Consider the following 17030-nt stretch of genomic DNA (forward strand, 5'->3'; position numbering starts at 1 on the left):
AGGTCAGTGTAGAATTTGATTTAAGAGCTACCCATGCCAAGACTGCTGACGAAAATGTGAGCCCTTGTATAGGATATCAAGGAAAAACACAGTGTTAATGCTCTTTATATGTCGAAGCAGCCCCACTCTTAGTAAAAATATTAAAATTATGCTAATCCAAATCCAGCATTATTATATGTATATTTTGTGTGAAATAAGCCAGTCTGCATAATGAAAATTCATTATTTTTTTAATTTAATTAAAAGCTTTACCTACTTGCTCCTCCACTGGTTTTGGGGCCACACAAAAACGGAACGCCTGAACCACAAAGCTAGTGGTGGAAAGTAACTGATTATACTCACTCGTGCATTTAACCATGACGAAGTAGTTGTAAGAAGCACCCTACCTCTAACTGCTAACCCTATGCTTTCACAATGTGTGATTTTGAAATGTATTATTGAGAATGAGAGAATGAGTCTTGACAGTGGGAGCACAAAAAACCTCCAACAGTTCAAAAAACACCCATCTTAGGTTAATTGACCGTAGGTGTAAATATGAGTGCGCATGGTTGTCTGTCTCTCTGTGCCAGCCCTGCAGCAGACTGACGAACTGTCCAGGGTGTACCCTGCCTCCTGCCCCGTGATCACTGGGGTACGCTCCAGAACCTGAATTTTATAAGCAGAAGAAAATGGATTGGAGTGGGCTTTTTTTCAGCTTCTGAAGAGAGGAAAGATGAAAAAAAAAAAACCCTGCAAGCCACAGGGTGAGAGTAAAATTGGAAGTAATTTTGATTATTTTCATTTTTATTTGTTTTTACTCTTCTTGTTCTATATGAAAGCTATTAATGAGAACAACACACATGAAAAACAAATAAGTGTACTTCTATATAATACTGCTAAAACCGTAGAGAGGGTGCTAAAAAGCTGGTTTATTAATGCTTTTGGTACATCATGTACACACCTGTGCACCTGTCTGATTCCTTGATAAGTATCAGGTAAATAAAGGTCAGCGTTTCCAGGAATCCTTTCGCTCTGTACTTTGCAAGTTGGCAATAGAGGGAAGCCCATACTGCAGATTCACTGGCTGTGTGATAGCCGTCAGTGTTTCCTCTTTCTGGGGCCGTTTCACCATACAGCTGCACAAAGCTGATACTGTATCAGCTCTCAGATCACACACAAACACACACACACTTGCACACACAGATTGCTGACACCACACTTGAGTGCAAAGAAAGCAAAAACAGGGGAACTTGAACAACAAACACCTATTTACTCGCTTGTCTGTGTGAGTTTATCATTTTGGAGAGGATTAAATGAATGTTTGTTCCATCTATCCACTCCTCTTGGTTTCTGGCACTCCTCCTGGCCTTGACACAATATGCAAACAACCGTGTTACTGCAAAGGTCAGTGATTACACTGATTGAATGGGGATGACAGGTAGCATCTGGCCTACCTGTGGACAGAAATCCCATGCTGAGCGAGAGCGCACACACGCATACACACACACTATGCACAAACTTTCCACTCAGGATTAACTACCACTGAACTGCCATCTTAGACCCTCAGCCAGTGTCAAGATGATTGACACAGAGCACATCCTCTTCACCTTGGGTGGAAGAGAGCCGCCGAAAGCCGCCCGACCAACGAAAGGTAACAGAAGTCTAATAATGAGAAGCAAATGGAAGTCTCTTCAGGAATGGCTAATCTTAACGGACAGCGGCGGGAGCAAGCGGAGAATAACCTTACGGAATAAAAGAGGGATTACCAAGACACTTCAGCGGCAGAGAAAAACCATTGCACGCACAAATAAACAGCCAGAGTCCGCTGAGAGCATGAGGGACGCAATTTAATCAAGGGACACTGGTGTGTGTATTAGTTTAAGGAAAATAAACTAATCCTACAACAGCTATAAATTGTTCAATTATAATGAGGACATGGCTCTTCACAAACCATCACCCTTCTTCCATCATTTTGCTTCGCCATTATGCACCTGTGTATTGGCTGAATACACCCACAGGCCTATCTCATTCCAACACAAAGTGCCATTTGTTAATCCAAAATGTAGCAGCCTGGAGCGCAGTGATGGGCCCAAAAATCGGAAAAGTACTTTACAGACCTGAAGTCTGCAGTAGCTACTGTCTCTTAATTTCCCCAAATGCACCTGAACTTCTGCCCTTTTCTATCAGCTAATTCAAAACTCGATATTTAGGGACAGATTTACTAAGCAGGGCAAATTAGCACATGCAAGAACATTTTTCTAGGGGTTTCCAGCCCGAAACCATTACTTACATTTGGGTGGCAAAGAAAATAATGTCCTGTTCATTTTTTTTTTCTTTGTGGAAAATCTCTGTAAGCCAAAGAGTTAATTTATTTTGGTCACTCACTGTTATATTTATGCATGCTTGACTCATGTCACAGTGGACCACACAGACTGTGACAGGGAATGGGAGACGAGACTTAAAAACATGGGAATTCATTTACAAAAACTTATTAGACTTATAAGAACTTGCATTTATGGGCAAGACAGTGATGCAAAGAATGTATGGATGAGTAGCAGTGTCTGCAAAAAACAGAAGAAAGAAACTAAAAAGCAGCCGGTGGTAAGAGTCTGCAGGAAGGAGTAAGCTTTTAAAACAGAGCTCACTGGGCCAGTGTAGAACTTATGAGGCTTTTTACCCTCCAGTTAGCTCCTGCAGGACAAAACACAACACAAAACCAAGGCATCTAATACCCACATGGCCCCGATGTGAATTTCACCAGTTCATCTTGACCATGTCTACATACCTAAATACACTGAGATGCTGCCATGTGATTGGCTGATTGGATATTTGTGTTAACAAGAAGGTGAACAGTTGAATAACCTGATAAAATAACTGATGAGTGTAGAATTTATTTATTGGTTAAAATTGTCTGTATGGGAGCATCATCCATCAAAAACAAACATTTTGTAAAGAAATTCTGCTTGAAAAATAGTTACTGGACGTAACTCCAGTTCTATGAGTATTAACTGGGCTTCATTTTTGGTTGTATGGGGGGGAATCACAAGAAAAAGCACAAATGGGAGTTTGAGGTTATTTGGGAGGATCGTCTAAGAGTGATCCAATTTCTGAACACAGGTCAATTCATTTAACTAATAACCAACCCGGTTACTAACAGCAGTGTAAATTAGAACTTCACAAAATACACACGCAGGCAGAAAAAATGAGTAATACACTAATAACGCGCACGAAAAGTGAATTCAGTTTAGGGCTTGCGTCACTCTCTGAATACAGGGAAATCTGACAAGTGATGCAGATTTTTGGGTGATAAACTGTTACAGAATATCTCATGACCTCTTAGAGCTAACCGCTTTCTGGTTAGACGCTGCGCTGGGAACCACTGAACTGATCAATCTAACAAGCTCCACATCAATAAACACTAAACATTTACACATTCATAAATCAGTAATAGTCATGTTGAGATTCATTAAAAAATATTTCGAAAATAATTTATTCAACATTTTTGAATAAACTCATGTCTAAGTTTATAGCTTTGTGTATATCTGGTACATTTAATCCTAAAACTATTTCTCACTGAGAATTTATTTATTTTTCTATTTTGGCAGTTTTGGTCCTCCGTAGATTTAAGTGGTATTTTTAGTAGCCTACCATCACCTGCTCCACCCCACTCATGTCTCTGATCTCGTCGAGGACTGAGGACACACGAGGACTGAATCTGGAGAGAAAAACCACGTCCCCACCCTTTGGTCATAAGTCTTGCTAACAGGTGTCTAAAATTGGAGTGCGTTTCCTCTTCAAACAACCAATCACAATGCATCTCGAGGCCAGCAAGGAAACACCGGTCTACCTCTCATTATTTAAAGCACACACGAGGTCTAAATTTACCACACAGAGATCTGATTGGGAAAGAATTCAGAAGGCGGTGACCTACGAGAGGACACCATACGCGACACGGGGACAGTTTAGAATGGAGATTGTATAAAACATGCAATAGTAGCACTACAGCTAATGCTCTTTTCCAATAAGGGAGGTTGTTTAGTTATATTTGATGCTATATTAAGGTTGATTTTTAAGCCTCTATTAACAGGCAGCAGCGTGAAGACGGTAATTTGATCTTTACAGCCGCGCTTAAATGGGTCACATTGATCAGAGGACGCCATCTGGAGGCCAGGGTGCACATTAATTACCAGCTAATGGACATAAGCGTAAACTATAAAAATGAAACATGCACAATGGCGTTCGGGAAACAGGGAAGGAAAAAAAAAAGAGGATGAACAAAGAAAACAGATTCCGTTTCTTTAATATCAACTTTTTGACTTGCATACCAATTCAGTGGCTGATGCACCAGGTAAAATAGACATTATATGTAACATTATGGGGGTAAAAATTCAGAGAGCAATACAGAAGTAAACAGGACCGGCTGATCGCAGGCCTAATACCTTTCCATTATAATTCATATGATCTGTGATGCACTGTGTAGATGATTTAAGCTTTCTTGTTGCCCGTCCATATAGGAACATCACATTGTTCTCCATAAAAAAGAAATTAAAAAAATACATTAATTAGTGCCTTTGGGTTTTATAAAGCACAGCAATGCTGAAGTCAGAGGTATAACCGTTTGAAATGATCTTTGAATGTCCTTAAGTGTTTATATGTGACAGACAACAAAGAAAAAAGTTAACATTTTTGTTCCATCTGCATTCAGTCTTTGTAACACTGTCAGACAAAGAGAAATGATAATTATTTGGTACATGATGATTTACATTGTTTCACTTCTTTTTTAAAGACACACATTTAAGACGTACATTAACAGCTTGATGTTGCAACCATCTGCTGCCTGGCGTGCACCAGGACCTCATGATGGCCCACTGGGTCATTACTGTTTAACAGCCCCAGAGACCGTAGAGCTAAAGCACAGACAGACAGATTGTTAATGCACTTTTGCTCTTCAGTGAGTGTATGCATACAGCAATCCCACATCACAACATAAGGCGATAACTGTGAGCAGCGTGCACAAGCACATCTGTGCTTGTGTGTAATGTGGCGATGTTATCACGAGGTCCGCTGTCCGCACGTCAATCAAGTATCAATAAATAATTTTGCAAAGTCATTTGGATTCGATTTCGGAGCAGTCCTGAGTCTGTCTTTGAAATTCTACGGCTGAATAGATGTTCAGCATGAAGGTCCACATGTGCACGTGCCGGCACACTTAAACTTGTAACGTGTTTGTGTGTCTTTGTGTGTGTGTGTCTGCCACTCTGTGTACTCAGTTCTTCTTCTTGAGCCCAGAGCCGCGATTATTGAATAAGCTCAGCCCTGATTTGCCGTTCCCATTAGCCACTCCACCGACTGTGACTCCAGGCTGCTGCAGCACTTTGTCCAACGTGGTTTTCTTAATGGCTGCTGGAGAGATGCGCTCCTGGTCTGCCAGGTACTGCAGCTCCCTGCGAGGACAAGAGAAATACTAATGTCAGGAGTACAGTAAAATTGAAGGCTTGTCTGTGTGTGCCATGATAACTACAACTAAAGAATAAAAACACACAATTTAAAATATCACAAAACTGAGTCAGGACAAAAAGTGGAGTGAATGGGAAAATGGGTCAATTGAGAAATATACAGTTGCAATTTTTACATTTTTTTTTTAAAAACAACTTTCTGATTTTCTCACCGTGTCCTGATGCAAGAAGCCTCCACTGCGTTGATAAGGAGGCTGCGGAAGCCACCACTCTCCAGAAAGTGTAGGGCGTGGATGGTGGCGCCCCCTGGTGAGCACACATTGTCCTTCAGCTGGCCGGGGTGTTGCTCCGACTCAAGCAGCATCTTTGCTGCTCCCTGAAAGTGAAACGGGGACATGAGAAATATGTAAAAATAAAGGAGGTATTGCAGAAACAGTGCAGGTGTTTGCATCCATTTCTATAGAGCATTGACAAGAGAATAAAGTCTGAGGCGTAGCTCAAATATAAAGTTGCTCTGTATGCCACTAGGGGTTGTGATGCTTTAACCTCCTGCTTCTCAGCGTCTTCTCTCACTTATCATTTGCAAATTCTGCTGATCTGCTTTATCCTGTGTCACTTCTGTTGTAAATGGAGCACGTATGCAATGCAGAATCACATTTGATGGCCCCAGCCAAATATTTTTCCGGCACCATGCTGGTGTACAGTGAATATTTGAATGACACCTTGGATGATTGGTTGGTTACCATTTCTCTTAATTTACTGAGTAAGAAACAAATTAACACCACTTAAAAAAAAAGGAAAAAAAAAAAGAACAATATCATTACCCTTTAATCCAAGAACTGTCTCTAATTCTTCAGCTCAACACAAACTCTGTGTCACTTTAACTCACGTGGTTGAGTGAGCGAACCGTACGCCGAAATGCTGCAGGGGCTCGGGGTTTGAGTCTTCCCTGCATGTCATTCCTCCCGGCTCTGTCCCTACTTTCTGTACAACAACGGCTACAAAAACAAACAATCAAACCCAACCCACCCCCCAAAAATATATAACTTGGAATACAATCATCTTGGGCTGCATACGTCAACAGCAGTCCTTGTTCTGCTGTGCAGCCTTACAAAGCTCAGGGTAACAGCACAAGAACCAGGCTCTGGTTAGGAGCTCAAATGAGCTCACTGCCAACTGCAATATAAAACAAAGGAGATGGAACCCATCCAAACATGGAGCAAAGAAGCAGCTACATGATATTGACACAATAGCCCCCCGCCAGCGAGTCAGCAGTGTAAAGATCCCCCCCCCACCAAAAAACCCCCAAAACAAAACCATGAGATTGGATGGGTTAGCCCATTCAATAAAAGACTAAGGAGTTATCCTCGAGTAAACCAACTGTGGATGCTATTGTTCAACTAAAGGGCTGAAAAAGATACATTTTTATTTTATTTATTTATTTTTTAAAAAGGCCAAATGAGTCCCCAGATGTATCTGTGCAGCCCATTCAAGTAATGTGTAGAAAACAATTCATAATAACATCTAACTTGTAAGCGCGCGCACACACACACACACGAAGCCTGAAGCAACTGCCATGATAACAAAAACTGAAATGAGTAATTTTCAGTAATGTCTCTGATAAACTGCCAAAGCCTAATCACATCCCAACAGCGCCGTATAAACAGAATCAAACTACATTTAAGTTTAATGTTAAAAAGAGCAATTTAAAATTTGTGCAGACCCTGCAGAAAAAGAGCTGCAGGATCAAAATATATCCTTTTCTTCTTCTTTTCCTCCTCTTTTGGCAAGCCCGAGTGCCCCGCAGGTGTTTATTTTTCTTGGGTTTCATTATTTTTTCGTTGAACAAAAGTCAGCAGTTATCAGACGGCAAAATTGCTGGATGCACTGAAAACAGCAACTCAAGCTTAATAATTTTGTTGCCTCCAAACATGCAGCGTAGCAGATCAAGGAAACTTAATATTTAGAATAAGTGCAACAGAAGAGACCTGAATGTGACACACGGATTTAGCACTACTGACCAACAGGGCCTGAGCTCCAAGTCTGACAGCGAGCCTCCTCGGCAGTCCCATCTTCACTCCTCCGTCTGCGAGAGCATCCAGGGCTGTGAACGCCTGTATAAACACAACATTTTCTATTATTTTAAGCAACAAGAAAGTCATCAACATGTCTTAAAAGCATCTAAACCCATCACAAAAATTCGCCATCGCCCTTTTCAGACCAGAGCCATTCCTCCCTTGGCTTATTTTGAGAGCCACCCCACATTTCAACAGATTTGAGAAATACAATGTTACATAACGGTATGCAGAAAAAGTTGAGGAAGGAATAAAATCATGGTGGACACAGTCTGCGAGCTTCATCTGCAAATCATCCAGTGCCATGGGAAAATCTTTTTGGGAGGCAGAAATGTATCCAACCAGGTCTAAACTGGCCAGCAGCACCACAACAATAGAAGACATGAGGCAATAGTTGCACTGCACAATGTTATATTTTCCTCACAGTTCAATTCAGTTTTATTCCTGCAGCATCCGTTCATAACAGTGATCTCAAAGTCCATTATAATATAAGGTAAGAAGATCGACTGAGTTGTACTTGGCGACAGTAGGGAGGAAGAACTCCCTTTTAACAGCAGAATGAATAACAAGGAGACACAACAATCTGCCTTGACTTCTTGGATGGGGAAGGGAACAATGACGGACAACAAACTACAAGCGAGGCTAGAGATCAATTTAAGCTACTGATTAGTTTTCTTATGCGTCTCCTTTATTCTAGCTCAGAAAAAAGAAAATATTCCTCAGAGCCTGTCCATCCATTCGCTTCTGCTTATCCTTTTCAGGGTCGCGGGGGGCGCTGGAGCCTATCCCAGCTGTCACAGGGCGAGAGGCAGGTACACCCCTGGACAGGTCGCCAGTCTGTCGCAGGGCTAACACACAAAGACAGACAACCATTCGCGCTCACATTCACTCCCGCATTCATACCTATGGGCAATTTGGATTAATCAATCAACCTATCCCCAGAAACTGTATGTCTTTGGACAGTGCTGCACCTCAGAGCCCTTCAAAGGTATTTAGAAATACCTCCCCAAAGCCAGAGTCCCACTACAAGCAAGTCGCGCCAAAGGCATGCCTTTTTAAACGCCCCTAGTGACTCATTTTGGAAGTAACTTTAAAGCTTTTATGTTCTGTTTATCACTGGAATTAAACTGCTTGTAAAGAATCAACACTCAAATTTAATACAAAACATCTACAAAAGTTTTTAAACACCTCTTTCCCCATGAACGTTTTACTTCTAACACCAACACCATCGTTCAAGAAGAAAAAGAAAATCTGCAAAGATATCAAGTCAGGATTTTTCAAGTCCGCTTTCTTACAAGATCTTTGCTCAAGCTCAGATTCTATGCAGACATCAGCCAAAGACACATTTACTCTTGATTTCCTCCACCAGTGCTTACATCGGCCTGCTACACACGAAATTTGATGTGACATTTTCGAAAGCAGAGAGGACTGAAATTTGGAAACACACTCGTGGCACTATAGGTAATTACCAAGGACAGGATATGACAAAACTGCCCAAAAATACCACAACAGCGCAAACATGAAAGGTCCTTTATATGGACAGGATATATACATACATACCTGCCAATGTTTTTTCCTTTATCTAGACCTCAAGCTTGAGACCATGAGCACAATATTACCAGTCACTGAAAAACAGTGAACACACAAAGGTTTCTAAACAGTCAGCGCAGTCGTGACTAGCAGGTACAAAGCCAAAACAATGTGTTCTTGAATCACCCTAATCAGAAAGAGACATTTTCTGCTTACATCTATGAAGAAGTGCTTACTTTTCTCAACATCCTGTCATGAATCGAACGCTTCACATCATTATTTTTGACATCTTATAGACTAAATAATTTATCAAAGGCTAATGATTAGTTTCAGACCAGGCTGTGAAGCCTGACAGCTGAAGATAAACAGAAGTAATAGCAACCAGTCTTCGAAAAATACAGCGTATCAGATCATTCCTGCATCAATCGACATAAATCCCAGTAGCTCTGAGTGCAAAATGAGAAAATAAAAAAATAAAAATAAATTCCTCCCCCACTGTAAGACGAAGGATGCTGCAAAATTTTAAAGGGGATCTATTACCCATCTATCAATTTTCTTCTCCTTATCCAGTTCAGGGTTGCAGAGGAGCTGGAGTGGAGCTCGAGCAAATAAAACAATAACACACTTTTTAAAAAAAGTGTTATGTTTACAGTGATGTTGCTCTGTATCATAAATACCAGTGCTGAGGGTGCGAGTACTCGCACCACCAATTTATACCACCAATGACGTCGAGATTTTGTATTATACTAATAATACAAAATCTCGACGTCATTGGTGGTATAAAAAGGGGAGGAAGTCATTTTTTCTCTTTTCAAAGTTGTTTTTTGTTCCAGGAAGTCTCATCTTTTCAAAGTGTTGCAACATCTCCCTCTGTATAATGTGTAAACCTCTAAGCATATGTACTGATAAATAACTGAAATTGCGATAAAAACTGACATGATCGTACACTTGTGTCTTCAGTCTGGCACAGCGGCCGACGCTGTCTGGTTGGTTTTATACTGATCAAATACTGATTATATACCGATTACAAAAGTTCAGCCCAGAAGCTAAGAGGGGGTTTTTTTTAGACTGTACAGAGGGCCTGATAAACAAACTTTGTATTTCCATCATGCATAACTATTACTACTTGGACGAGTCCAATAAGAAAGAAATAGAGATCTGGAAATGAGAATACCAGATTTTGTTTAACTAAGAGGGATCTAAAACGGCTCCTTTCAGACAGTGGGTGAACTGAGGATTTAGATAAAAGCACAGTTTAAAGGGAATAACTGATTAATAATTAACTGAACCCCTTTACCTGGCTCAAGCTTGTCCTTAGGGGGGCTCACACCCCACATATGCATCACATGTCCACATATAGTCAAGATGTCACTGTTACCTGAAATCTACTGGCTGTCTGGAGATAATGTATTTAACCTTGAGCAAATGAAACAAGAATAACTTTAAAAAAAAAAAAAAAAAGGGTTACGTTTATCAGATTGCTGGTGATTTTCTATTTGGGAAAGACTACAACTTCTTTGGAGGCATAGAAACATTTTTACACACAAAAAACCGATTCTAGCAGAGTTATAATGGGCTAGAATAGAAAATGAGCATAACAGGTCCTCTTTAATGAATGAATTCTGCACCAGGCTCCAATGTAGTCTATTTTAGGATGAAGGATTACTCAGATTATTTCATCTGTGCCAGGCCTCACTGTAATAGCCAAAACCTGGATCCATCAGACTTTACAGTCATCCTTCCGGGAAACAAAACCACCCCCGAAGTGACTTACGTAGGCAGGTCCGCTGCCACTCAGACCGGTGACAGCATCAATGAGGTCCTCCTCCACTTCCGTGCAGAAGCCTACGCTGGCCATCAGCTGCTCCAGTAATTTCCCATCCTCCACCTTGATAAAAATGCCACAGTGACAAAATGTATGTTAATGGGGTTAAAATAAAACTGAAATCATACATCTTATCTTTCCTGACAGTAAACACGAGGCAATTCATCCCTCTTTACCTCTGCATGTGTCCCAGTGGCATACACTGTAGCTCCCTCTTTCACCACCACTGGAGTGTTTGTCATACACCTCATGACTTTAGGAGCTGAGCGGTACTGAAGCAGCTTCTGTAAAATTAATAGGAAATGTAGGCGATGTCAGTAAATGAGACGTGTTTGAAATCACACCAGAGCAGCATAATTTAACTTAGTGATATGCAAGAAACAAGTCAGGAGATGTAAAACAAATTTGGAGCATTTAAGTGTGTACATTTCCTCCTTTTCCTCCTTTCAAAGTACAACAAAGACCTACTTTATCAAACTTAACTCAAATCATGGTGTCGCTATTAAATTTACTCCCAGGAAAATTACAAACATGCAATCATCCACATAGAGAACATGCTGTAAATAATTTGACCAATTTTAATGCAACATTATTCATATTTTAGTTTATATCTATTTATTAGTGCCGGTACAGCCCCTTTAATTGTAGCTTGCCTCCACCAGTGTGTGAATGTGAGAGTGAATGAATAATGGCATTGTAAAGCGCTTTGGGTGCCTTGAAAAGCGCTATATAAATCCAATCCATTATTATTATTATTATTATTATTATAATTGAAAAACGGAACTAAGAGAGCAATGCTCACCTTTTCTATGGAGCTTATGGTAACACCTGCAGCACAAGACACTATGAGATGACGGTCCTCGATGTCTGGCCCAATCTCATCCAGAACGAAGGGGATAATGTGGGGCTTTACAGCCAAAAAGAGCACATCACTCTTGTTGACGGTCTCTTTGTTACTTGTTGTCAGGTTCACTCCCATTTTCTACAGGAAAAGAGGAAAAAAGACAGGGGTACTTGTCATGAAAACTGCAGATGTTAAGACGTGAAGAGGCGGGGAAGGACAGGTGATATCACAATAACTATGTGGAAACTTCTCACCCTCAGCCCCGATACCGTGGGCAGGTCTGTGTCTGGGGAGCTCGCTGTAATCCTGTGTGTGGCGATCACACCTGGTGACAGGTGGAAGCAGAGGAATAAATAACAGCTGTAAAATAAGTCCTTACTGAGGCCCAGAGTCACAAGAAAGATGGAAAAAGTGGAGAAAAAGAGCTAAAAGACTCATATCACCTGCAGCAGTGAAGCCCTTCACCAGTGCGTGAGCCAGCTGGCCCGCTCCAATGAATCCAACACTCATGATGTGGCACTTCTGTCCTACAGTGGAGGAGGGGGGACAGTCATCTCAGTCCACCAGACTTTTCACATTTTACGCCTGACTAGCAGAGAGAAAACGTCCTGGAGCTGGCCCGGACAACAAATGATGGCCAAAGACTCATCTGACACTCTTCCAGCACCCATGGCTGACTCCAGCAGGATATGAGTGCAGTTACTGATTTACAGTGAGCTTTACATCTAAATAAAACCCATCTAAATGCCGTATATCATACAAATACTCTCAGCTTTTATTTGAATGTGCACGGAGCTAAAGGCACTGAGTTTGTGTCTGCAGTGTTCAAATCCAAGTAAACCGCGATTTCACATGTTTTCAGTGTTAAATACTGACTTACACAACCAATTAGCGACTATTAGGTTGCGTTAATCTATGAAGCGTTATCCTTATTGAAATGATAAAGCCATTAGCTAGCCGTTGAGCTCCCTTCCCAGCTAACTTTTTTTTAGCTAGATTTACACCTATAAATGACTGAGAAATATGGCGGATACATATTAAACATGCTCAGATACCTTATCCAGACGCTCTAACTGATGTTTCTGCGTTGATGGATATAAAGTGTCGGTGTGCCCGCTCTTTCCCGGTGTCAAAAAAACCGTTTTTTTGTGTCAACGTGGCTTCCTTTTTTTCAGCCCACTGTGAGCTCAGAGCAGCAGCAGACATCAAAGAGGACCAATCACGACAGACATACTCGGAGTCTCTGACCAATGGAGATGCTTGACTATGAAATATGGGCGGGGTGGAGTTGCATCAGCTTCATCCCGGGAAAAATACAGGTCACCCTGTGCGTTTCAAAGTAGGTCATGTTCATATATATATATATATATATATATATATATATATATATATATATATATATATATATATATATTGCCATGAGTCCATTGAGGAAACCAAACTATTTTTTTCTTTGTAAATTAATGTGAATTATTCTCTTTTAATTGAAATTAGAACACACAACAAAAACTTTGCAGCTGACCAAACACACACATCCACACATGTACAATAACATTAAGTGTAACTTTTTATCTGACAACATAGTATTTTATTCTATTGTATATAGTATGTTATTCGTTTTATCTTATCCTAGTCCATTGTTTTTCTTAATTTTTGCTGCTGTAACTTTGCACTGTCCACTTTCTTCTGCGATACAACAAATTTTCCACGTGTGGGACTTATCTTAATTACTACCATAGCGTTTTCTGCCATTTTATACATTTGTGCTGACAGTTTTGCTTGTTTACCACAGCAGCATTTCTTTATTATGTAGAAAAACTACATGAGACATAATATTTACACTGACAGAAGGGAGAATTTTGCTGGTTTTGCCCACTTGAGATCAAAGTGGGTTGTACGTGGCCCATGATTTCGCATCCCTGATCTCAAGTGTTCAAGAGATGTGCCTGGATTGATAGTATTAATACCAATGCTGATATTAATATTGGATTAATACTAGTGTTGAATTGAAATTAAAATATTTTTGGAAATGAAAAATATATACCTTTAAATATACCTCAAACACATGAATTATTAAAAAAATAAAAAGTTATTTAAGAAGCAATTTTAAATGATACCTTTAGGCACTTTATTACTATCATCCTCTCACAAAAACACAAATTGTTTGTATTTCTTTAGTCGAATCTAGAACAAATGCCAACGATTACACAAATTGGCAGGGATGAAATAGTTTTTAGCACTAAGAAGGTGTTAAAAATGAGCTATTAGCCAAAATCTTGGCATATAGTGGTTTGAAGTGTGTCCTTACAAGTTTCAGGAAACTGGAAAAAATGAAGGTTAAAAGAAGTGGCAAGCTTAAAAAACATTCATATAAGATGAACAGTATCTGAAAGTCATGTCCTTAAGAAATGGGGGGGGGGGGGGAAAGACCTGACACAGAACCTGAAAGATGCATCTGACCCTTCAGCTGATCCATCTGTTCAACCAGAACCTCATCAGAAATGGTCTCAGTGGAAGGGTGGCTGTCTACCATTCTTAAGGAAGGGAAACTGGACAAATGTGGAGGTATGCCAAATTACACAAGAGCTGAACTGAAATTCAGTGATATCAGGTCTTAAGGGTCTTAAGCACTTAATCCAAATTTAAAATTTTGGGCTGAAATGGTAAATGGTAAATGGCCTGTATTTATATAGCGCCTTACTAGTCCCTAAGGACCCCAAAGCGCTTTACATATCCAGTCATCCACCCATTCACACACACATTCACACACTGTCATTATTGATGCCACCCTGCCAGGTGGCTGGCCACACCTAAGGAAATGATCACACACCTGCAGCTGATCAAGCATCATCGGGGAGCTACAAAGCAGTGTGGCTGAGAGCTCCTCGACACTGGATCGTTCAGTGACTTTCCGTCAGTTCTCAGTAAATGTGCAAAGTAAGTGCCAGTCTGCCGTTATGTAGAGGTACTCATGGCTGCCTTTGTAACACATACATCTTTGTATGTGAAACACATACAAAGAAACATACTTGTTTCCCCTGGAAACAAGGAAGCAGCAGATGGACTGTACACAAGGAACGGAGACAGAGCACGGGAGTAGGGAGAAGATACGGAACGGGAGTCGGGATCGCACTGGGGATTTATTGTTGTTTGGATTGTTACATCACTGTAAATAAACGCACTGCCTTCATCAAAGAGTCCTACATTTTGGGTCCTATTTTCCTCCACATCCCCACGGTCTGCCAGGCGGACCGTGACATGAAGAAAGTTAGTAGGATAGATAGATACATAACATTTTAACTCCTGATGACAGAGTAAAAAATGTCTAAGATCTACAAAACCCTAACCTATAACCCCATTTTTTGAAACACAAATAAAGATTATTTTTCTTGTTTCTTTGTTTTAGTGCTCTGTTTGCCAATACTTTGGGTATAAATTTTGGTACAAAGACTCTGATATTACTTGAATTATTAGTTAAATCTGGGCTCATCTCAGTTTTAGCCAAACATATTATATCACTGAGGACTCTGAGTATCTGAACAGCTGGCGCTTTCAGAGCTCACCCTTGCATTCTGCTTTATATATAGACAGGAGCATAAGCAATCCCTCAGTGTGCATTCCTGTGAGAAAATAAATGGAATGTGGTCCCGTGAAGAAGACATATCACTTCTTCCCGTAGTGTGTAAATTTAGGCTGGTATGGAATGGGAAACATGAAAGGAACAGACAGGCATGATAGACAAGTAGAGGGTTGAACCTTTTAAAATGTGGAGAGGAGAGATTTTAGCATTAAACTGACAGTTACAGGCCAAGTTCTTGGCTAATTCTGAGAATATGTGCTGGTGAAATACCAAGGGATAGGCAGCCAAACTGTATTCATACTCCATAGCTCATTAGCGTATGTGCTATTCAGTTCTGCTTTATTTCAAATTCTGTCAACTCTAAGGGGAAAGAAAAAAAAGAGCTGGTCCGCAGTCTCCTGTTAGAATAACAATCGTCTATTCATATTCAGCTCCCTAAAATATCTCAAGCCAATTCTGGTAACCCGCAATGTTTTGATGACTCATGCTTTCCGTGCATTTGATCAAAACGTCAATCTTGTAAAAGATTTGCTGTCTGCAGCACAGAATCACAAAAATGAGGTGATGACTTCTGAAGTACAAAGACAAACCTCTATAAATATCAGTACTTTTGTGTATTTTTATGAAAAGTACTAAACCCACCAGTGTGGCAAGTGATGAAACACACAGTGTTCCTCTACCTGTTTAGACAGAAAATGTGGGATAAATGGAGACTGTGGAGAATTTCTGCCTGACGTGTCTTTAAATCTTCAGTATCAGGTCAATCTTAGCACTAGTGTAGGTGAGAAAATAGTGAAATACATAATAAAATATTACTCATTTAAAGGGGTAAAATTCTAAATACTGATTATTAATGATTATAAATACTAAAAATGTACTTAAAGTGTAAAGTTTTTATAGATATGGCAATAAATGTTGTGCAGAGGATCATAAAACAAATGTCCAACTCCTGAAAAGTATTTATTTATTTATTTACTTTACTCGGCACTCCTTTAACATGAATCACTGCATCAGTGGAGTGTGGCATGGATGTAATCCATGGTGAGGTGTTAATAGACCCCAGGGTGCTTTGATAGCAGACTTCACTTTCTTTTTGCGTCGGGTGTTTGTCGTCTTTCTTTTGACAATATTCCCCAGATTCCTCGTGGGTTTCAGGTCTGGTGATTTGGCCGGTCGGTCAACCACAGTAATAACATGGTTAGCAAACATTTTGTAGTAGCTTTGGCAGTCTGTGTGGCACTGACAGAAGGTGTTAAGTCCTGCAGGAAAAGGAAATCGGCATGTGTATAAAACTGAGTTTCATTGTTGGCAGAGGGAAGAACAGAGTGCTGCGAAATCTGTGCACTCTGATCTGTTAATATTGGTCAACAGTGTTGGTCAAGTTACTTGAAAAAAGTAATCAGTAACTAATTACTGATTACTTCCCCCAAAAAGTAATCCCGTTACTTTACTGATTACTTATTTTCAAAAGTAATTAATTACTTAGTTACTTAGTTACTTTTTAAAAACACTTTCCAACCTGAATAGGTGATAAAGCGATAGATCTTTCAGCCCAATTCTACTTCTTACGCATAATCCATCATACAAAATGTAATCAAATGGAAAAGTCTCTTTTTAAAACTTGTTTTATTAGTTTTAATCTTTTAACTTTATGCATCAAGCAAAAATTTAATTATATGCAACATTCTCTCACTGGAAGAAATTTGTTTAACATTTAAACCTATTTTCTGCACATTCCAGCA

The 17030-nt window shown here is 40.0% G+C and overlaps 1 protein-coding gene across 1 annotated transcript; it reads right to left on the reverse strand.

The window, feature by feature from the left end:
* Positions 1–4262: 4262 nt before the first annotated feature.
* On the reverse strand, positions 4263–12915 carry pycr1b (pyrroline-5-carboxylate reductase 1b). Its single transcript, XM_087842014.1, has 9 exons — positions 12764–12915; positions 12152–12235; positions 11963–12033; positions 11667–11846; positions 11041–11148; positions 10814–10927; positions 7456–7548; positions 5647–5810; positions 4263–5422 (listed from the first exon to the last, which is right to left on the reverse strand). The coding sequence occupies exons 2-9, from the start codon at positions 12216–12218 to the stop codon at positions 5245–5247; spliced, it is 975 nt and encodes a 324-aa protein (XP_087698140.1). The 5' UTR covers positions 12219–12235; positions 12764–12915; the 3' UTR covers positions 4263–5244.
* Between the last annotated feature and the right edge of the window lie 4115 nt (positions 12916–17030).

The sequence above is a fragment of the Neolamprologus brichardi genome, chromosome 6, assembly GCF_056152115.1.
Source record: "Neolamprologus brichardi isolate AB-2024 chromosome 6, ASM5615211v1, whole genome shotgun sequence".
Classification (NCBI taxonomy): domain Eukaryota; kingdom Metazoa; phylum Chordata; class Actinopteri; order Cichliformes; family Cichlidae; genus Neolamprologus; species Neolamprologus brichardi.

What these genes read in the sequence shown, in the direction of transcription:
- pycr1b (XM_087842014.1), bottom strand. Translation starts at nt 12,218, where the DNA reads ATGAGTGTTGGATTCATTGGAGCGGGCCAGCTGGCTCACGCACTGGTG. An exon ending in GTGGCAGCGGACCTGCCTAC is followed by an intron (nt 7,549 to 10,813) that starts GTAAGTCACTTC and finishes GTGTTTATACAG; the next exon opens with GCGTTCACAGCCCTGGATGC. An exon ending in TTGGAGCTCAGGCCCTGTTG is followed by an intron (nt 5,811 to 7,455) that starts GTCAGTAGTGCT and finishes TTTCACTTTCAG; the next exon opens with GGAGCAGCAAAGATGCTGCT.